At 41.9% G+C, this 23219-nt stretch overlaps 1 protein-coding gene across 1 annotated transcript in view; it reads left to right on the top strand.

Moving 5' to 3' along the window:
* Positions 1–1821: 1821 nt before the first annotated feature.
* The window catches only part of HGFAC (HGF activator), a 40544-nt gene continuing 19146 nt past the window's right edge, over positions 1822–23219 (top strand). Inside the window, exons 1-7 of the mRNA XM_058024560.1 lie at positions 1822–1887; positions 3454–3508; positions 5321–5417; positions 10459–10527; positions 15069–15187; positions 15835–15966; positions 17296–17406. Coding sequence (XP_057880543.1) covers positions 1822–1887; positions 3454–3508; positions 5321–5417; positions 10459–10527; positions 15069–15187; positions 15835–15966; positions 17296–17406 — 649 coding nt within the window. The remainder of the gene's footprint in view (positions 1888–3453; positions 3509–5320; positions 5418–10458; positions 10528–15068; positions 15188–15834; positions 15967–17295; positions 17407–23219) is intronic.

Raw genomic sequence — 23219 nt, 5'->3', positions numbered from 1 at the left:
ACTGCAGCTCTTAGTGGAGATCTACAACATGAACTGCAGCAGCCGGGAGTAGACAACACCAACAAGAGATTGCATTCTTGCTTTTCTTCTCTGTTACTTTTAGGCATGGAAAAATGCTTCTCTACAACACACACGTTGGTCACCACAGAAACACAGTGTTTCTGGTCCTGGAAGTGGATGATTTTTATTCTGGAAATGGGTGGAAGAGGGTATTTCCACAACCTTAAAGAAGTATCTTCCTTCTCTCCTCACTCCCCTGCTTCTCCCTTTCTACAAAACTTTTGGGAATTCTGGAGTGCAATAGCAGGTAATGGCTCTTTCCCCCCCCCACTTTCTTTGCAAAATTTCAGTAACCTTGATGGTAAACAGATGTCTACAAGTCATTGCATAGGCATTATTGATTTGAAACCTGATGGCCAGACTGAAAAATGAGGAGAGGAAGTGGAAATCTATGTTTCAGCTTTGCTAGGTGTTCTCAGGCAGATCAGACTGTCTGTACATCCTATTTCTAGATTTGAAATGAGTGAAAATAAGACAGATCTATTCTGAAGCTTTATTTACTTCAAGTCTTTAGCAGCAAGCAATGCACAGAGGCAAAAATTTTTCTTCTGTCTGTTTGCTGGATTTTGGGAAGGAAATGCCAGCTTTTCCTACTTCCTGTTGTTCCAAGCCTTGCTCACAGTAGCAAAGTTTATTCCATAAACCTATATAGGCCTAGTTGAACTAACAGGAGTTATTGCTGTGATGAAAGGCAGAGCAGTGTGTCAGTTCCCTGCACCATGATAAACCATCATGTCAAAACTGTGCAGGGATTGCTCTGCTTCACCACTGGACCCTACTGCCATGGCTTTGTTGGGTCAAAAAAATGAAAAATAATCATTTCCCTTCCATAGCTGTGCTGGTGAAACTTCAAAGGGCAGCACACAACTTGAGCAAGGACTATGGTATTGTTTCTGTTGTTGTGGATCTGGGGATTTTGGGTGTGAGGAGGTGTGGTCCCTGATTGACAGAACATGGCAAAAGCCTCAAGCACAGACACTGTTGCACCAGCCAAACCTGTGGATTTTGGTTGTGGGGCAAGGTGGGGCTGCAGTAGGCTGCTCTGGTGAAATCTCAGTTATAGCAATATCCTCTGCATCTGTAGGAGACATGATTCTGCAGTGCAGCTATCTCAGACAGACACTTACAAAACAGAGATGGCTTTGCTCAGGTGGTGGCAGAAGGGAGCTTTTTAGTACACAAAATGTGTTATCAGAGTAATGTGTATTTTCTTTCTTTTAACTTTCCCAGTCTGTTGCTGGATGGCTGCTGTTACAAGTCACAGCTGGGCAGGTAACCATCTGTTAATGAGTAATCCTTGGTGTTGGCATTGATCTGGTCCACATTTTGCAATGTGATGCCATCTCCTGAGTGGGCTTGCTTGGAGCTCTTTGCTGTTGCTATATCATGCTTTTAATCAGCCCATGAAGAGAAAGAAGGGAAACATCCAGCCCTAGTTATAAGCTACATTGGATCAGCCTCTCTGGAGCTGCCCTTCAAGTGATGACACCAGGGACCATCTCCAAGGGTCAGGCACTTTGTAAACTCTTCACTCCTGGTGTTTTAGGGAGAGTCTCTCCCTCTAGGGCATTCCCTTCTACTCCCAAAGACATTAATGATTAACAATGATAACAGCTCTGCTTACTTAGAAAACTAAAATACCTTAAAGTCAAGAAAATCACAGTCCCTTGTGAAAGCTTGTTCCTGATTCACCCTCCTGCTTCAGCCCAGCCCTGGAAGTTTTCCTCTGCCAAGCAAAACCTGCATGAGAGGAGAGCAAGGATGAGAGTCTGTGCTCCTCTCACTGTTGTCTTGGCTCTGAGTCTGAGCAGTGACTGTACAAGGATGGTAAGTGATTCCTCTCTTTCTGAGTGATGGATCAGCTGTGGGATACCTGGCAGGACCAGGCTGCCTGAGGCTGGATGAGTGAAGCCACTGAACAGACCCAGAGAAAGGGAGAGTCAAAGGGAACACAGCAGGGATGAGCCAGATGAAGGCTGACAGATTATAAGAAGTTTATAAGACAGTTTATAAGGTGCTCACTTGTGGGGGGACTGTGGGACAGCTGGTGCTACACCTTTCTCTGTTTGAAGCATTTGCTTACATCCATGCCTTGCTATGGAGGAGGAATGGGCAGTGAGGAAGGACTGCAAAAATGGAAATCCCTAAAAAATACATCTCACAAAAGTGTTGACACAGGCAGGTACCTGCAGGAGCATGGAGGTAGAGTGCTCCACTGCCAGACACTGCTGCTGTGTCTGTAACTGAGCTGGCCAGCTTAGGTGGCTGTCTTCTTCTTTTCAGACTTGTTTCCATGCCAAACCCCTCAGTGGTTTGCATTATGTATCTTGTGTCTTTTTTGGGGGTATATCTGCCAAGCACATGAAGCACTGCTGAGCAGGCTGTGATGGTCTGAATTTGCTAGTTTGCTTAAACCCCACCACAGCCTGGCATCTACCATGGGCTAGCAGGGTAGTTAGCTCACTGCTGCCTTATGGTCAGCCCTGGGGCCTTAAGATCAGCCTTATTTCTCTAGCTGGGTTAAAACTAGCTCAGATATACTTGGATGGTGCTATAATCCTAACTAATTTAGCAAATTACAAAAGTATATCCTCAGATATTGCATGAGGGAGCAGAGAAGAATGCTCATGCTCAAGGTAAAGATCATCCCTGGCTGGAGCCCTTGCTTGGTGGTGGCAGTCTGTGTAGAGTGCAAAAACTGTTCTTTCCTCAGAACTGTTCAAGCCTTCTCTATATATCTTAGCAACAGCTTTTTCTTAACCCTCACTTTTATGTCCCCTGTCCAGTTCTATGTTCATGATATGTGCATCTTTGACTGCTTTTGTGATATTTTTTTTTTGCTATAGTTCAATTGCCAGCACCTTTGGTGGCAGCAGCACTTTATGTGTATTATTCTCTTTTTATTATTTCCTGTGGCTTAAAATCAGCTCAGCCTAGTGCTCTTTGCTTGCTGTTTGGCAAACCCAAATACAGTTAGAAGTTGCTTTTGTTACTAATGCCCTGGGGAGATACAGTTAAATAGCAGGAAAAGGCAAATGTTGGGATATTGTTTGTAACTGTGAACTGGCCCCAGAATGTATGTATTCTTCCTGCTGAGAGAAATAGGAGATGTGTCCCTTGGCAATAGAAAGATAAAATGGAGGAGAGCTTTGGCCTTTGTTGTGTTGTGCTGGGTTTTCCTGGTTTAGCTGGCACTTTCAAGATGTCAAAATGTATCTACCCTCTTTCACCAGATTGTGCCCCACCAAAAATCAAAAGAAAATAATAAGATTTTCTTAGAAGCACTGGGAGAAACACAAGTTCAGGGCACCCTGGAAAGTAGTTTTTTACCAGTAGTATGGTTCCCAGAGTGAATTTGTGTCTCCAATCCACGTTCTCTTTTTCTCCTTGTAGCATGACACATCTGGGGCAGGAAGAGGCTCAAGGCTTGAGTTCCCTCGCCCACAAGGTACCAAGTGAAATCCAGTAGGTTTCATGACAGTAAGAATGGTCTGCCTGTCTGTGTCCGTGCTGTGCAAGCTGGTAGGAAGCCTGTCTTTGTTTCAACATGAATAAGGATTATAGAATGGTTATGCCAATATTAATTTCTGTTTAAAGGGGAATTTGAGATTAGCTCAGGAATCTCAGGTAATTTTCCTTCAGGTGAAGATTAATGGGAAGGTGCTGATGGGATTTGAGTTGTCTGAGCTGGCATGGCTTTATATTATTGCACAAGGTGGTGTGGCTGAAGATTTGCAACAACCTTTAATCAGAGCTGCAGCTGCCCTGTAACTTTCAAGCACATTAACTCTTTGTATGCACAGGTTCAGTTTCTACCCTGGCCCTTGATCTCTCTGTGGGTTTGAGATGCATGCAGCTTTCTGGTTTGCATTTGTTCTAGTGGCACCCCAATGATCAGACATCCTGGCTGTGGGAGAGTGTTGCAGTTTCCATTTTAAAGCTTTTATTGTCCTGTACTTTTGTTGTTAAAGATTACATGAATTGGGCCATTGGGCTTTATAGGTTATAACAGTCTTCAGTGGCCTTTGGGATGCAATATATCTTCTGGATGGGGATGTATTCTCACAACTCTCCTGCCTGTTGTACTGGAAGGTATCAGACAGAGAAAGTTGCTATTTGCAACATTTGCTGAATTAGTTCAGAGAATGAAAGGTGGTTGACAAGGTGGTGGCAGTGGCTATTTCCTGTTGATAGAGAAGGAGGCAGTTAGGGCAGATGGAGTGGCAATAATCCCAACTGATTAACAAGGGGTTGGACCACAGGGATAGGTTATTTTTTCTGTAATGCCAATAACTGACCTCAGCAGCTCTTTGGGATGTCTGGGCTGATGGGAGTTAACAGATATTGTAAGAGTGTGCAGGAGCCCCAGTCATCATGGGAAGGGTAAGCTCAGGACAAGGAGCAGTCACACATTGTCTCTGAGAAATGGAAATGTGCTGTACTGCCAGTTTGGTTGGATGACCCGTTTCTCTCTTGCAGCACTGGTTGGCTTCCCATTCAGATTTGGGATTTCAAAACAGATTACTTTTAGTTTAATGGTTAAATAAGCTCTGACAGTTTTTCATTGTCTTTTTTGTCTCCAGGCTCTCTCATTATCAAGACTCATCTTGAAAGATTTTTTCCTGATAGACTCCCACTAGCCTTCCTTAAAGTCCCACCACCCTTCCTTAGATTGCCATCACTCATGTGGCAAATAGAAAACTTGCCCTTTTTAGACACTGGTCCCATCAGTTTCTCCCCTCTTGTAAGGAATCTGCTTATCCCTAAGGGAAGGTGTTATGATCAAATTCTCTCTCTACCCTCAACCTTTAAAACTTCTTCCTCCTGACTCTTTCTATTTCAGTTTGTACTGTCTGGTTCCTTAATTATTTTAAGCAGATATTACAACATGATATAGAGCCTGAAAGGATACAACTTCAGAAATTATTTTAATATGCAATTACAATACTACATAATTAGAAATTATAATTGCAATTAATGAATGTAATTGGCATTTGCTGTACCAGAAATGGCAGTATATTTTAAACTGAAATGATCTGAGATCTTTGTTCCACTGCAGAGTCCATTAATCTTTGTTGATTCAGTAATTATCAAAGTTTTAAGCTTCTTCTTATGCCCTAGACATTGCAGAGACACAGAGTCCAGAGTACAGCTGAAAAACTTGCAGATATCTATCTTCATAACTTCATATAATAGTATGTAATATAATTTGTGGTTTGGTTTTCAGCTGCATTATGAGCTTTTTATATTTGTATTTCAGTGTTTACAGAGGATGGACATTTATGCAAATTCCCTTTCCGGTTTGGTGGAAGGTTTTATCACACGTGTTTATCAAATTTATTTTCCCGAAAGAAATGGTGAGTTGACATAAATGAAAACAGCATTCAAATGAAATGTCATCCTTTTAGTGCTTTAATCTTGCTTTTGGAGTAATTAAGATGAGCAGGAAGTTGTGCCCAAGGTGCAGCTCTGCTGCTGATGGCCGTGGCCCTCGGCTCAGGGTGTGCTCAGGGGAAGGGAGCCCTGGCACTGGGTTTACACAGCCACAGGAGCCTCAGGAACTGCAGAAATGCTTCCTTGCTGCCCTGCCCATGGAACTGCAATTTACATGGGTGACAAGAGCTTGTACAGAAACAGCAGGACTGATGGAATGGGCCTGGGAGAGACCCTCTGCTGAGGGAGAAAGAGACACAGACACCTGCAAGAGAGGACACTTGGTTAAGGGATTGTTTGATTTGTGCAGGCTGTACTTGCACTGTAGCAGAGACCATCTGATTTTTGAGGAAAGCTGTTTTCTCCCCAAACCCCATCTCTCTAATTTCTATCCAGATTGGCACCAGAACCCCTTTGGACAGTGCAGTCCTAAGAAGTGAGGTATTACTCCTGTTTGTTGGTTAATGATTTATTCTACTAGTGTGTTTAAGGCCATTTTGCCTTCTTTTGGGCAAAGGTTACTCTTTTACTTTTGCAGAAGAAGCTGTTAGGAGTATTCATGATCCATTTTTGGGGTAGGAGCAGTCAGGGGGGAACCCTACTGAATTAAAGCACTGAATAAAAAAGATGAACTTTGCAGACAAACTCATTTCATAGGCATATATTAACTGAAATCAAAGGCAACAAAGCAGAGAGTATGTGGGTACCACTAATGTGAAAATTATGCCCAGATGAGCCATGTGAAAGGCAAACACTTGCCTGTTTTCAGGGCAGAGATGATATTTTAGAGTTTATTTTACTTGCCCAGGCAGGGCAGAACTCTCATTTTTTATACTGGACTGTCTCATTTTTTCATGATCTGTTGGCGTCTTTCTGATGACACATCTGTTTCAAGTGCAAGTGCTGGTGTAATGTAAACAACACAAAACAAACCTGTTTGCACAAATAGACACTGAGCTTCAGGCTAGGAAACCACTTCAGAATTTCCCCAATATCCACTGATACAACCCAGCTAATACAAGCCTCCAGGAAACAAGAATTTGAGACTATCTTAACTAAAGAAAGGGAACTGGAATAATTTACCAGTTTGAATCCTGTCTTTGATGAACTTTAGCCACAAAGAGTTTGACCTTAGTACACACTTAATTTCATGCAATGCTTAAGAGAGATCCTGTTAATACATGACCCTGTGTATTTGCTTTTAGCCAGTTAGGGCACAGAAATGGAAAAACCTGTCAATGGATGTGGTCCAAGGTTAGAGAACACTTTAGAGCTGACCTTGAACAACTTGCTCTTATGCTTCTGACATTTTAAAAGCCATTTACAAGCAGGGAGACAGGAAGGAGGACACCTGGAGTTATTTGGATTTGACAGACCATTTCACCCTACGGGTGACCTTCTGACCAGTGTTTGCTCATCACTCATAAGCTAAAAGCAACTTAATGTGTGACTTCAGGCACAGAGATGCCAGGAAAAGGGCCCCGAATAGCAGTTGGGAAACCTGCTCTGTGCACTTTTTGTGTGACTTGGCACAATCCCAGGCTGGACTCACACTGGATAACTGATCCCAGGGCACCTGGAAGGCTCCAGGTGAGAGCAAGGCTCGTGCCCTTTCTGCTCCTGCCTCCTGCAAGCTGCTAGGAAGGGATGATGGGAGGCTGGGTCCAAACTGCTTCTGAATTCTGAATTCCAGGAAACCCAACCAGGAGAACCCTGACTTGTGTGTTTAAGTTCATGTCCTCAATCTTCAAGTCATATTTTGGGTCAGGACTACCGGCAGGACTTTACAGTGCAGGCTAAACCCCACTCAAATTTGCTTTAGATTTATGTTTTCTCATACTACATATGACACAGACACTGTGTTTCAACATAAATCTGCTCCTGACCACAGAAAGCTCTCCCTACTTTGAGAGCAACAAACAAGCTGTATCTTTATAAATATTTATTGAAAATACAGGAAAGAAGACAGAATAATTACACTATTTAAATAACAGACTTCCTTTAACAGCATCCTGTATGGCTTTTCTCCCTAATTATAATCTGTTTTTACAGATAAATTTCCATTTAGTGATCTATTAGTAAGTCTTACATGATATCTTGCTAAGGATATAGTGTAAATTTTCCTTTTTCTGCTGAGGAGAAAAAAAAATAACTGGAATTGCTTCTGAGTTTCATTGGTACCTCCCGAGAGACAAAGCAGTGTAGGGACAGACAGAATGGGGGTGCAGTGAGCACTGGTGAGAGCAAAAGGGGAGGGTGGTCTCAACTGGACCAAGCTGTGGCTGCAGGGAAGCTGCAGCACCCTGTCCCTGCATCCCAGGGTGGGATGGGTTCCTCAGATTCTGCTCTAGAGGAATGGCAGGAGCAGACCTTGCCTGAGATTTTGGCTATAAACGGGAAGATGTTGACTCATGCCCTGCAGAAGCCTTATCCTGTGCTTGAGTTCTGCAGGGGCAGGGCCACTGGGCCAGGGTGAGCTTGGGTCTGTGTAGGAAGGACATGATCTTATCATCTTCCTTGGAAACAAGAAGATAACTTTTGATATCAGACTGGCCACAGAATGCAAACAGTGCAGAGGAAGCTTTTTGGCCAGCTGGATTACAGGATGGGGAGTTTCTGACAGTCCTGGAAAGGAGAAACCTGTGGGCTGAGCTGGGAGATGTTAGGCATCAGGTTCTGAATTTTCCTGGAGCTGCCAATGGTTGGTCTGGTGTTGTCAGACAGAGTCTGTCAAGCCATGTCTTGTGGTCAGGACAACACCTAAAAAAGTCTCAGGCAACCTCCAAGTCTCAAACACAGTGACAACACCAGGTGTGATGGCAAAGCTCTTTCCTTACACCTGTCTGCCTTAGGCCTGGGGCTTTGCTTGTTCTCCAAAACATCCTATTGTTAGGGCTCCCTGTACTCCTGGTGGGAAAAACAGCCTACTTTCCATTGATCCTGCCTGCCAGGATCATTAGGCCTCATCTTCTGTTTGCCCATTCCCATGCTCTTTACCATCTATGGGTTTAAAATGCAGTCCCTTGTAGTGGACTTTTCTGATATAAGTAGTTCAGTATCTCTGTCTTTATGTTTTCACTTTCATATTAGCAATTTTATATGACAAGCTGATGTAAAGATATTTGCTATCCCATAAATTTTGAGTGTGGATGCATTTGCAAATAGCATAAAGATATAATAAAGCTACTGGGTTGGTTTGGCTGCTGGAGGTAACGTTCCAGAAGACTGAAAAGTCACAATTTCATTTTTGGTAAGCCTCCAATCAGACAAAACATTTTTAAAAGAAAAGGAGGGAGATCTCAGAGAAAGTGAGATCTGTGGTGGAAAATATAAAAGGATTATGTCACTGTGCAAGAAGCTTGGCACCAAGGAGGCAGCTTGGCATCACAAGGGGGGACCAATCTCACTGTAGTCACTGCAAGGCAATAGGGAAGGACTAGCTGGGCAGAGCATCAAGTGGGAGGACCAGTGGTTTGTGGAGAGCTGGTAGAAGAAGCCTCTGTCAGGGTCTCTGATGACAAAAAATACTTTTAAGATGGAAAAATTTGAGACTCCCCTTTGCTTAGAACTTGGCTGCTGCTGGACAGTGACATGAGCAGTGCTGAGGACACTTTTATGATTTCTCATCTTCATTCTTGTGCATACTAGACCACCCTTTAAAGAAAGCACAATCCACTTCCCACAGAAGGATCTTTGAGGAATTTCCATCAGCTCCCAGGAGTTTCACCAGCCTTAATTCCTGTGAGAGAACAGCCTCTTTAAGCATATGCCACCTTAATCTGCACCAGACTACCAAGCACCTCTTTTAGTGCACCTTTTATAATTGAGGTCACCCAACTTAATATACATGGCCTATTCAGATGCTCCATAGGAATGATGCATTTTAAATACCTCATAGCATCTAATTAAGAAGGAAACTAGGGCAGTTAAAATGTAGACATGTGCTGCAATAAAATTTCAGTCTAGCTTGTGACAACCTAGGATGAAAAATTTGATCACACAACTGCTCAAGGAATTATAAAACCAGGCATAATGGAAGTAGATCATCAGGCACATTAAATAAACTCCAGTGCCTTCTAATGTCGTGTGGCTGATACCTATTATTCTGCATTATAACTGGCTAGGGAGGATGTTTTGGTGGATGGTGCACTGGGACAAGACATGGATCTCCAAGGCACAACCTCAGTTCAGCCATGTGCTCCCTGTGTGTCCTCAGGGAAGCCTCCAAATCTGCTCCTGCAAAAGAGGAATAGCAGCTCTGTGCTCCTTGGGGTGCTCTGAGCCTGAGATAGCAGACTCAGAGCAGCAGTGAGGGTGGGCAGGACTCTGTCCCCTGCTCTCAGAAAAGGAGAGGTTTTGTCTGTGCCTTTGGAAATCACCCCCGTGTCAGTTATTTCCTCATTTCATCTTGTAAGTTCCAAAACAAGAATGCTTTAAAGGAACTGAGTCTGAAAAGAGTGAAATATGCTTGTCACTGAAAGTCAGGGAAAAGTCCCTTTGTGGACAGTTTCCTGCCTCTACAGATTACTACAGTAACTGTCAGGCATCATAAATGGGCTGGGTCTGTTTTGCTTGTTTTGTAATAAGTAAAGAAAACATTATTTGTCTTTGGTTTTGTTTTTATTCCTCTCTTTCTTTTTCTAATCCCAGAAATAGGAAGAATGTTGGGTTTTTCTGAAGGATTCATTGAAAATCTCAGGTCCTGCATTTACATCTTATTTTTAATATGTTTTTAATGTGAGATAAGTGGAGCAGAGCAACTTTAACAAAAGAAAGCATATTTTTTTCCTCTGCTCTTACAACAATTTGAATGAAACTGATGCTAATTAGAAAAAAAACCAAGCATGAATTTCCAGGCCACCAGGGTGTGCAGGCCCTGTAGTTTCACTGCAGACATCCAGGTTGTTTAAACATGAACTAAGGCTATTTAAAGATGCACTAAGCTGCACCTTTGATTCTTTTCAGGTGTTCAACAACACATAACTTTGACCGGGACAGGAGGTGGGGACACTGTGATTTGCTGCCCGGAGACCACCTGCCCGGAGACCATCCCAGAGACCATCCCAGAGAGCACCCCAGAGAGCACCCCAGGGACCACCTGCCCAGAGACCACCTGCCCAGAGAGCACCCCAGAGAGCACCTGCCCAGACAGCACCCCAGACAGCACCTGCCCAGAGAGCACCTGCCCAGAGAGCACCCCAGACAGCACCTGCCCAGAGAGCACTCAGGTAAGGCCATGGCTGAGCTGCTCCAGGTGCCTGGCTCCTGCTTTGCCACCTGCAGGAAGGAGGGAGAGTGCCTTCAGTGCAACTTTTCTTTGTGCATTTATTTTGAAGCAAACCTTCACATCAGCTGTTTCCATAATCTCTTTGTGACGCTGCACAGCCAGAGCATTAGACTGTGAATATCACACAGTCTTTAATTCACTCTCTGTTGACTAACTCTAAGTCATGGAGAGAAATTATGGTAATGCCAGCATGGAAATCTAAACTCCTGCTGGAGACAAACACAAAGGTGATAATCTTCTCCTCCCTCATGGCTTGGATGTGCCTTTTAGCTTTCCCTAAATTACACAGCTGCATTTTCTGTTTGTTTGACCAGTTAATTTCCTTAGAAGGCACAGAAACATTTGACACCCTGTACAACATACAGCCATCACTTCCAGCTTTCCTTTCTTGAGATCTCATGGGAAAGAGCAGTTCTCAAACCCAGACTTCTTGAGCTCTGGGCTGTGTCAGAGAAGACAAGAGGCCAGACATGTTCATTGCAGGAGTCGTGAGGGATAATGAAAGGATTACTTGGCTGAACAGCTCTGTGGCTTCCTGTGGTCACCACACTCCGGTGCTACAATTACCTCATTGTGAGAGTCTGTCTGAAAGGGGAAGTCAAGGTCTGTGGCAAAGTCACCTTTATATAAAAAAGTCACTTTAATTGACACATTGGGTGAAAGTTCACCTGGGAATATGCATCCCTGTCCTCAGCAGTCCTTCAGTGACTGGCTTTGCTTATCTCTGTATCCCTGGCTCCATGAGCTGGATGTTGGGGAATCCCATTTTATAAATAATACATATATATGTGTGTATGTGTATATATACATATATATATATATAAATTCTCATTTCATACAGCCACCAACCAGCTTGAAAAATCAGGTGTTGAACTGGTCAAACTTGATGCCCCTGAGGCGTTTTTTGGGATCTCTGTCTAATTCTGTTCATGTTCCTCTTTTTGCTGTCTCACAATTTTCAAATGAGACATGTTTAGTCTGCAGGATATGACCAATAGCCTTAGATATTCACTTCCCACTTTCAAATGAAGGGCTTTTTCTACCAACCCCTTTCAGGGAGCTCCCCACAGTGTCAGGAGTCGCATTGCCAAGCTGATTGCAATCTACCAGAGCACTTGAAAAGCCAAATTAGCTGAATCATGCTCACAGTCCAGAATTAAGCAGTGCACAGCATCACCTTTTAAAATGTAGCTACTTTAAATTATTTTCCAGCCTGGCTTTAAAACAGATTAACAGTAGATCAGAGGCCAGTGACCTAGCCCCAAAACAAGCAGCAATGTATACAACTTTGTAATGCAAGTGTGCCAGACATGAACATAGACTTTATGGGCAGCTCATGCTTACAAGAGTCAGGTTGTGAGGGCTGCACTTACTCATCAGTGGCTTCCGAGAGCTTAAAATACAAAAAAAAAAAAAAAAAAAAAAAAAATAAAAAGAGTTACATGTGTGTGAGAAAGGAAAGAGAAAAAGGGAAGGGGTAGCTGGAAGAGATCACCACTGGCTGTTGCAAAATAAAATATAACCCCTTTATTTCTGGAAGCATTTAGAATTTGAAAAAAGTAAATGCAAGGTTTTTTGGCTATTTTTTTATTTATAAACATAAGTCTACTTAGGTTTTTTTTAAGCAGCAGTTTTTGGATTTGGGAAATGTTTAACAGATTATTAACCATAGTTTAAAGTGAACAGGTCTATGATGAGGTTGAAAGGAAAAGCAATTTAATGGATGAAGGGAATTTGAAGCCAAAGAAGGAAAGTTTGCCTGGAAGAAATAAGCAGTCAAACTGAACACTGCTGATCTCTAAAACATGTAAAATAATACTTTTTAAAAATTCCACTAAAGTATTAAATCTTTGAATGTTTTTTCTTGAAAAACAAGAAAAAAGTTGAATTTCAGGGAGAGAGTATCCTTTGTCCATAAGAGGTTGGTGAGCAGTGTATCCATTGGCATGGAGAAGGAGCTTCTTTAGAGCAAAGGCTGAAGCACAAATCTCTCCAGGCCAAGATTACCACATGCATGTGACAATCAGCCTCAAAATGATGGAGGTGCTTACAAACCAATGTTAAGCAAGCACTGAAAGCTTTGATCCAGAAAAATACATCTGCCAAATTCAAAGGGAAGTTTAACCAAGAGGCCTCTAGGTCTAGGATGAAGAGAAGCCTGGGTAGGAAGTTTCTGCTGGAGGGTGCTGTTAGTACTGCACACACGTGGACTGTGCAGGCATAGCTCACATATATGTACAAATGTCCATCAACATGAAATGCCCTTATAGGTGGGAATTCCAGATTTTGGGCAGGCTGGTAGGACTACTTCTCTGAATGTCTGGAAATCTTGGACAAATGGCCAAACCCCCAGGGAGAACTAAACATGGGGGAGAAAATTGCCAGACAGTATTTTTAAGATCCCTCTGGACTGATATGGAAAGAAATAGTAGAGTGGTTTGGGCTGGGCAGGCAAGAGGAAGAGGCATCATCCTAGGAGGAGCTCTGAGGAAAGTGGGTGGCAGAAACAGAAAGTTTTTGTTGGGAAATATGGGCAGAAAGGTGAGACAAGGCTACTGCTCAATCAGCAGAGACTCGGAGAGGTGAAGCTGCAGTCAAGATGAGAGCTAGCAAGCATGGAGTGCTTTATCCATGAGGATGCTTTAGACAGTGCTGAGAAAGTGTGGACTTGGCAATCCCCAGTTAATGGATAGTTAATTGTGGGCAGGATTCCCCACTGGGAACTGAGATGTGTCCATCTGCTTATGAGCAGAAGTTGTCCCTGGATTCCAGGAAAGATGTGGAGCAACACAGAACATGCCTGGAAGGTCAGACTGGAGTGGTGGGTGGGATGTAGTGAGGAACAGATTGAGAAAGAAATAAATGAGTGGAAGTGCTTCTTGCATATTTAACAAGGGTACAAAAATTTCTTGAACATTTGTTACAGCAGAAGATGGCTTGGAGATCAGATCATGGCTTGGATGTAGTGGGAATAGGAAATTTGAGGAAACATTACAGCACTAGAAGTTTCATAACCTTCAACAGCAGGAAGAGTAGGAATGTCACTGACTTCACTTGCTTTCCCTTGATGTTATCCTGGATTGAAACTCCCAGTGAATACACCCAGACCTGCTATCTAATAGGAATTACATCACTCTCTTCTGAAGTAAATATTTTGACCCCTGCAGGGGAAGCTCAGATTTATCCTGCTGTAGCAAATTCAGGATGCACCCTTTGTGCTTCACCTCAGCCCTGCTCATGTGTGCCTGTGCCTCTGCATGTTGCGTCTCATGCTCAGGACACACAGTCTGGCTGAAGGAGCACCTGGATTGAGTAACCCTGGAGATGGCATAGCAGAGTTTGACTAGCATTAAAAAGGAAGATTTGAATGCAGACAAGCTGTTGGGCCAACTCTGGAGCAGGTGTAAACTTGTTGTTGGTTAACTTCAGTGGAGATCCATCCCTTGGCCCTGCCTGAAATCAGAAACACTGCCTGACCAGCAAGACTCTTACTCCTTTTACATTGCACATTGCCAAGTAAAGCTTCTATTGCACGAGGTGTCGTGGCACCTAACTCCTCTCCCACCACATTTTCCCATCATTCAGATAATTCCCCAGTAAATGGAAATATGCTAGACTGGTCCAGTTTTCATCTTTCTTGGTGTGATTTACTTGGATGTGTAAGTGAGGATACAAGCATCATCATGTCACCCCAGGACAATGTGCTTTGTGGTTTTCTTTATAATTTTTCCCTTGGTTCCAGCTGTCCATTCGTTTTAGACATAATCCAAAATCCCATGGCAAATCCTTCTGTCGAGGGCTGTCCTTTGAGCAGTTTGAAAGCAATGCACGATCCCGGCGGTGGCAGAGGCCGGGCAGCGCTGCAGCCTTCCTCCCTTGCAGCCTTCCTCCCTTGCAGCCTTGCTCCCTTGCAGCCTTCCTCCCTTGCAGCCTTCCTCCCCGCCCAGTGTAAAGGCACAGCTCCATCTTGTGGGCACCTAGCCCGTCTTCTTCCTCGCCACAGTGCCAGCTCTGGGGACTCCAGGTGTGCCTGGACCTACCCCCTTCAGACAACTTAGTCTTGGGGGGTGAAGGTTCAGCTCAGAACCACATGGTTCAGATCTGCCACATGGTTTTTAAAAGCTGGATAAATATGCTTCCATATTCCCCAAACCCGCTGTCAATTGGTTGGACAAACTTAGTTTTACATTAGTAGATGGTATTAAACCCACTGAGCATGGTTCACGGAGCCAAAAGGACAAAGCATGACTTATACCATACTTATTAACAACAATTTCTCAGTGGCCTCTCCAGATCACTGCGCAGACAACCCCTGCCAAAATGGAGGGACCTGTTCTCTCACTCACAGCCACAGGATGTACCACTGTACCTGTCCTGAGGAATTCACAGGCGAGGACTGTCAGCTGAGTAAGTATCTTCTACCACCAGTGTTACAACATGAAATGTGAATAGTAAGTAGAGCTCATTAATGTTTGCTTAATGAAAAGGTAGTGCTGTTGTGATGGGAGAGACCACTGCAGCATGAATGTTTGTGTAGGTGGATTTCCAAATGGTTATGACAGACAATCCATTCCTGACAGGACAACTGAAAATAGCTCGACTCTGCAATTATAAATCCAAGTATGCTCTGAGCATGGGAAACACAAAAAGCCTCTTCCCCTTCCTTTGCTGTTTTTAAGATTTAAATATCCCTTACATGTTTGGAAATTACTAATATTGCACTAGGCAATGCACAGAGATGTGAAAAAACAGCACAATTTCAGGGGATGCCTTGTTCCTTATGTACATGCACATGCTGGGGACAGTGATGCTGTCCTGCCTACAGGGCTTTAGGAGAAAGCCACCTCTGCCCTGAGGTTCCTGGAGCTGCTGCTCTACTGGCTCAGTGCCTCCACACTATGGAGGCTGGCTAGCTTGAGAAGAACTGTCAACAAACATGGATCTGCTCAACAGGAAAAAAGGGATGAGCAGGGAATGATAATAGAGATTGTGGTGCCATTTCTTGCACGAAATAACATCTGAAAGCTTGTGTTGTTTGTAAAACTTCATTTCAGAGAAATGTTTTGACAACAGCCTCTATGAATTCTTTGATGAGGAAGTGAGCTGGTCGAGAGTCCAAGGAGGAGCAGTGGAGCAGTGCACGTGTGTGCATGGCCAGATGCAGTGTGAGCGCGTGGAACACGAGAGTAAGGCTCTGTTTTGTACCACAGCTGTAGCTCTGCATGGAGGGAGGATAAAGGACAGTGAGGGTATCAAAGCCTGAGAGGTGTTACACACCCTAATGCTGCCCTTACAGCTCTCTAAAAGACAACATTTTAGCTTTCCCTTCCAAGAGTGAGCAGTTATACTGACCCAGGAAATCCCTTCAATGCGTCCATCCTTATTTGAGGGAGCAACTATTTTAGGAAGAATTTTAGGGACATACATTGTTTTCTTACAGAGAAAAAAAAATATATAAGAATATACAACAGGTTATATAGTAGAAGTGGTAAAATTCTTTCTCCAAAACTATAACCTGCCTGAGAGGTGAAATCTGCACACCAACAATCACTTCATATTGCTGTTTTGTCTCTGTTTCTTCCCAAGTCCATCTCACTCTTGAATTAGCAGCATGTAAATTTTACCTGCCTCCAAGATCCCGTAAGGCCTGCATTGGCTCCAGGGTCCCCATGATTTTTGGCCCATTCCTGGCAGGTATGATGCTTACATTATGAAGCCTTATCCTTTTTTAAGGGGCTGCCAGGAGCCCAACACCCTGGCCAGCCAGCACTGGATATGCACTTTGGGTTGTCACCCATCTGAAGAAGCCAGCACAGCTCCTTTCATTTGGAGGAGAGATGCTGGGAAGCAAACCATGTGCCTCACCTACACATGTGCTCTGGTATGGCTATTCTGTCAGTCTGGCTAACTTTTACCTTGCCCAGATTCACAAGTAAGTCACAGTACAAATGAGTTTCATAAAAGCCCTTTGGAATGTGTAGGTGCCTTTATTCCCTTATGCAATTGGAAATTAATGTATGGAGAGTCAATTTCTAGGACATTGAGGGTCCATGTGAGAGTTGGAAAATTTGATAGACTGAATACTTCCCAATCACAGATCTTAAATATTTAACTGAGCTCCCTACTAGATATGTTATTATAAATTCTAATAGAGCTTAGTGGCAAGTCTAGAATTGGCAGAACCCTCTATAGAGGAAGAAATGAGAAATGTTAATACCATCTCCACTAGTAATAATAATCACCACCCCCATTTTACCTATTGTTCACTGATAATATCTTTCATAGCTGAAATTATCCAATAGCAGGGAAAACAATAGACAGACCTCAGTGGGCAGAAATAATTTGAGTTTCCTTTTCTTTAATTTATCACAAGTGTAGGTCTGACATAAACAAAGAAGAAAAATTTCCCCCAAATGCATATGCACAGAGGAGATGCATTAGAGTAAGTTAAAATGGGCTGATTCTCTTGAATAATTTGTACCTTTGGTTTGACCATTCGTTGTGTTTCCTTGTAGGTTGTGCTGATAATCCTTGCATGAATGGTGGAGAGTGCAAGATGGTTGTCTCCACTGGGAAAACAGTATGTGATTGCAAAGAAAATTATGCAGGAAAGCATTGCAATATTGGTGAGTATAACAACCTACAGGCAGACAGAATTAGGAGTTTTCGTCTGGATGTAAGGCTGGTGGGTTTGGCTCTGTTGTGTTCTGCGTTTGAGGACATTTCTTGTACCAACTGAAGAGTCACACAGAACAAGGGTTTAATGTATTTCTCCAGTGTAAAATATAACACACACTTCACCACTGAGACTCAGCTTCTAAAAATATTTTTTCACACCCTTTACTTTATAGAAAATCAAACAGAAATTTTAATCCAATTACACATGCCTATAAAATAAGTGCATGCTTCTATTTTGCAGAATCAGTCACAGAGTTCTACTATAGAGCTACTGCCTCCCTACACATCCACACATCCCCTATAAAGCAGGGATTTACATCTGACAAAATCTAGCAGCCATTCTTTGGTAGCACTCAATGACTGTGGGACAGAGAAAATGCTCACCCTTTGGGTTACTGGACATTTTAGGTTAATAGCACATTTAGCCCAGTACAGGTTGTACAAAACCCCTTCCTTTCTCTGGTGGGTCAGAGAAATCTGTTTTTTGGTATCTATGTGTAAGTCCTGTTTTGTATTTTAGATGCTACATAGTTTTGATACAACTTTCCTCCAGAATACTTAACATTTATCCCAGCAGGGGTTAAATCTTGCTGGCATGCTATATCTGCAAGTTGTGCCAGTGGCTACTTTTTAAATAAATGCACAATTTAGGCATAAATGTTAATAGACCTTCAGCCACACAATCCTGTGACCCCATCAATTCACTGTCTGTGTCTTTCTGGGTGCATAAATCCCATGGCTCATCAAAACTGAGGACATGACTTCCAGTGGCTCTGGTGGGCACTTTGTTAATCCAAGGGGTGGTGGGGTAAAAAACCTCTTAATGAACACTGCAATTTATATCTGGCATTCTTCTTTTTACTCTGATAGTTAACAAATGGCGTAGTCAACTATTCTAGCTGGGGAAAAAAAATCCATTTGGGAGACCAGCAGTACAGCTGGAAAAGCAAATAGCAGGAGTGAGTGGGTAAATTGGACAATGTATGAGCTGGTCCTGGACTCACCAGGTATCTGATGAATCATGAGAAATGGCTTTGGGACTCTTTAAATCCTTCATAAGGAGCACTATTTTAGCTCAGTTGCTCTGGCCTTTAGTTACCCTGGGGAGATTGTTCCAGGCTTTGGGAATGCTGCTGCAGGGATCTGGGTGAGGGGCTGCACAGCACACACTGTGTGGCCTGGAGCCTGGGGCAGGGCTGCCCTCTGCTCATTTTCACATTAAACTGCTTTTCCAGTTCCTGTTTTATTATCAGCTTCCCCTGCCCCAAGCAGCAGTGGTGCAAACAGAGACATCCACCCAGCAGGGCTGGATCATAAACACCAGAAAGGCAGTTTTACAGCTGTCATACAGGTTTCTGACTAGCTTTGAACAAGAAATAAGCAGGCGCTCTTTGATTACTTGAAAATAATAAAGCAAACATTTGGTTTGCTAAACAAGTGGCTTTGGATGCATACAATCCATCTGTGTTCAGCTTCCTAACACCCCTACACAGAATGGGAACTGAAGAATTGTGTTTGTGTGTCAGGGCCTTGCCTAAAAAAGTCTAAAAAAAGTCTAAAAAAGTCTAAAAAAAGAAAAAACTCTTCGTCAAGATGCAGTCATTCTGAATTAATGCAAATAAATTAATCTTCAGGTCTACACACCTGGTACTATCACCACAGTAGGGCAATGGCATTCTGGTGAAAGTGCCTTGTATTCTCTGAGCGCTCAGAAATGATTTTTAAACATTTGTTGGATTAATTTTTTCTTTAACACTTTAATTTGATGCAGTGAAAAGAAATGGCTTTTTTCCTTTTTTTCCTTTTTAATGTCTTGTACAGTTTCCCTTGTCTAACAGGATGCACTTGTGAGGTTACCCTTTAGTTGGAATAGCTGGTGGCTACAATGCTTGATTCAGAGAAAGTGTTACAGTATTTCCTCTCCAAAGTGTACTTTATTCTGAATTATCAGTTAAAGAGGCAACCTTAAAGCCAAGGTGTGATGCAAAAATGTCTTCTTAGATTTTTTTTTTAAGCAGAAATCAATTTAATAAACAGGAAGTCTCCCAGACTGTTATTGAGATGTAATATGTTTGAGGTATCCTCTGCCCTTGACTTACACAGAGAATAACCAGCCTTCATATGTATCTAATGAAAAATCAGCAAATTTATCCTAACATTTTACCCCAAAATATTAAACATTATACTCAAAAATATTAATAATGAAGTACCATCCTTCATCCATCATATCACAAGCTTTAGTGCTGTTGTGCCTCAAGCGCTGGTACAGTAGACTGAGGAGCAAAACCAGGAGAAAAGTACTGAAAACACCTCTTGGTTGAGGATATACTTAGCAGATGTTTGGACCATCATATCTGTCAGACCTTTACCTGTTTTCCATGAATTTGTCTAAATTCTTCAGTATTCCTTTATGCTTTCCCCTTTCACAGCATTCCATGTCAAGAAGTCCCAGATTATAAATAGATGTGATGAAAAGAACTATTTTCTATTGTTAACATAAAACCTACTGCCTGGTAATTTTATTCTTCTCCTTTGAACAGTGAGTAACAGAATAATCATAACTTTTGTGATTTTAAAGATACCTATTTATCTGTCCATTACTTTTTGGACTACAATGTCCCTACCAGTACTCAAAACTCATCTTTGATCTTAAAATTCTCTTGCGAGCAATCATCATATATGTGTGTGTGTGTGTGTGTATGTGTATGTGTATATATATTTCTAGGCTACTATCATAAATGACCATATAGCTACTGGAAAATCATGAGCTGACTTAAAATAAAAAAGAGAGATGATAAAAGTAACAGAGGAGATATCAATCACAAAGGAGATTGATATACAAAAGACAGTTTCTAATATAGATTTCTATTCTTTGTGGCAATACATTATTTTCTTCTTAAAGAAGAAACTTGCAGTACTAAAGAAAGAACTGCCATTTAAAAAAGTGTTCCGAGACAGTTTATATGCATAGGATTTCAGTGAAATTTAATTTTGAAGGAAATTAGAGGCATCACCAACAAATCTCTCCCCAAAGAGATGCTGTTTAAAGTTGTTCAAGGAACCATGTTTAATTAAGTCCAATTCATAATAACTGTCCTTAAATATGCACCTGTTTTCAGAAATAAGGATTTTGTGCTAAAAGAGTGACTGCATTCTCTTTGGAAACAGCTCTTGCTGGGACAGCTCTGAATCCAGGCTCTAGGTGAAGCTTCAGAATCAATTGCCCAATCATGAGTAGCAATGGTTGTCTCACTGAACACAGAAATTTATCAAAAGGGCCCAAATCCAACCACTTTAGCAGTGGCAAATGTGGGCAAGAAGTGAAACCTGAGAAAGATGGGAGTGGAATATTTTATCTCTAGCCCAGGCTGGCATTGGAAATGGAGAGCGGATTTTTTTGTAGATGATTAACTTTGTAAATATTTAGCTTCACTGGAGGTGATAATTGATGACAAACAGTTATAAATATGTAATTGTAAAATTACTTTGACATTTTATGTTTCTTTGAACAGACAGGAGCCATGGTGGAGATGTTGGATACAGAGGAGGAGTTATCTGGCCAGAGGACAGATAATTCATTATAATATGCATTTATGGAGAAGTTAAAGGGAATTTAAGGGTAAAGGAAGGAGATGTAGAATTTTTTTTTTCAGTGGGTTAGTGCCTTTAGGTTTCTGTGGTTGAAACCCCACCATTGCATTCACAGTTTTTGCTTTAGTTTATGGAATGTGAATGAAAATGAATATATATTTTGCCAGATTTCCATGTAAAAGCACTTCCTTTCTCTTACCACAGCTTTGTTACTGTTGGTTGGATGTCAGTTGTTATTACATTTGGGGTACTTATTTGTATTTTAAATTCATTCTTGATGTATCATTATTTATGCTTTATTTATATTCTGATATGTTAGTGGGGTATATTGACTCTCTTAGTCACCAAGTCTTTTCCTGAAGCATTTGCTCACTGTGGTTGTGGGTTGCACTGGGTTTGAGTGCATTGGGAGCACTGCACAGAGGATTAAACATTCTGAGTTTTCTTTGGATTAAGGCTTAGGTAGCCTTAACCCAAAGAAATGGATTTGGTAATATTTTGATAATGGTTTTGATAATATTTTGGTCATGAAATGTGAAGTTGGTGAAGGTATTTCTCAAAACTCTGCTTTGTAGTGTTTGGGGGTATTTTCCTCATTAGCCTATGGATAATGGAATTAGAGGGGTACCATATCTTTAAAGAAAGCATGGGTTGGAATTCTAATTGTGGAAAGCTTCTGGTTATGTAAGGAGATGTGGTGTATGTCAGAAGTAGGCTGAGGATTTTCAGAAAAGGAAGATGATAGAATAGCTGAATATATAATGACCTACAGGAAAAAACCCCCAAAACTTCTTGGCCACATCTTTAGGGGTTAAACTGGAGGAGTTTGAGGTAATAGAATTAGCAAAAAATGACAGCAAACCCACCTTTTTAGTGGTTCATTTATTGAAATAGTGTGTTGGCAGTTTTCTACTAAAAAAGCTACTTTAGTAAAGGAAATTCAGCTCTGGAGGCTGGCAGGAAAGTTTTAAATATTTTTTGTTTTCTGAAGAAGACATAAGATAATGAATTTTAACTTTCTGCTTTATATTTGCGCTGTACTAGAATGCTTTTGGATTAGTGTTTGATTTTTTACTTTCTAGAAACGCAGAGGGAAACAGGGTGAAGTATAATAACAAGGTCCCTTGGCTGACAATGATAAATGGGCATTTAACTGGTCACTCAGTCCCCCACTGAACTTGGACAGGTGGGTCTGTAAGTAAGACTTGAAAAGGGTTTCTAAGTGAGGCTGAGATGATGCTTGTTGCTTGCTTGTGTGAAGCACTGGGCTTAATAATGTAACTAGGCTGGAAAATAATAAAGTCATTCTTTCTCCACAGTTGTGGAAAAATAGGTGGAGCAGCAGATAAAAAAGCAACATTATGTATTAATACATATTATGTATTAATATGGCTTGTAGAGGTGATTATGTATTTGCACAGGACAAGTTTTAGAGGTCACCATGGAATTTGAATGAGGGGGAGGCATGGGTTAACAATGCAAGGGTAATGAAGAGAAAGCCTAGAGCACCACTGCAGAAATAGTAATGGTGGGTTCGATTTTTGTCAGATTTTGAATTATTAAAATAAAATTCTACAATGGTGGAGTTATAAGGATAAAACTATGCCCAGTGGACTGTTGCCTGCAAGGATCAGTGGAAGGAGGCACTGGAAGATGAAGAGATGGGTGAGCATGGCATTGTCCACTAAGCCCCCACCTGTGATTCATTGCACTGAGACAGTTCCACTCCAGGGGATGGTGAACAGGAGACCAGAGACAGCTGTGGCTTTGCAAAACAACCATTCCATGTCATTTATGGAGGTGACAGATGTGAGCAATGATAGGCTCTTCTTATCTCCCAGCCTTCTTTATAATTTTAGGGCCATAATAAAGCTTTTGGCTAATATGGAGAAAAACAAAAATGAAGGAAATACTGTTTGCATTGGGGTTATGGATTAGTAATTTATATTTGACACCTTGGCAAATGTGAGCTAGAGATGAGAGCTAATGAGCTGGGCTGGTAGAGGCATGGCATACAGCAAGGACTGTCTCTGTAAGGATTAGAAGATAAGGCAGATAACAAAGAAGAGGAAAAGATTTCTCAGAGATAGAAGTAGGTTCAAGATCCACAAATTACTTCTTTATTTTTACATAGATGTGCACTTCCAGATGCTGGTGGGCACTAAGTTTT

This window comes from Melospiza georgiana, chromosome 5 (assembly GCF_028018845.1).
Source record: "Melospiza georgiana isolate bMelGeo1 chromosome 5, bMelGeo1.pri, whole genome shotgun sequence".
NCBI lineage: Eukaryota > Metazoa > Chordata > Aves > Passeriformes > Passerellidae > Melospiza > Melospiza georgiana.
This window is presented reverse-complemented; position numbering and strand designations above follow the sequence as displayed.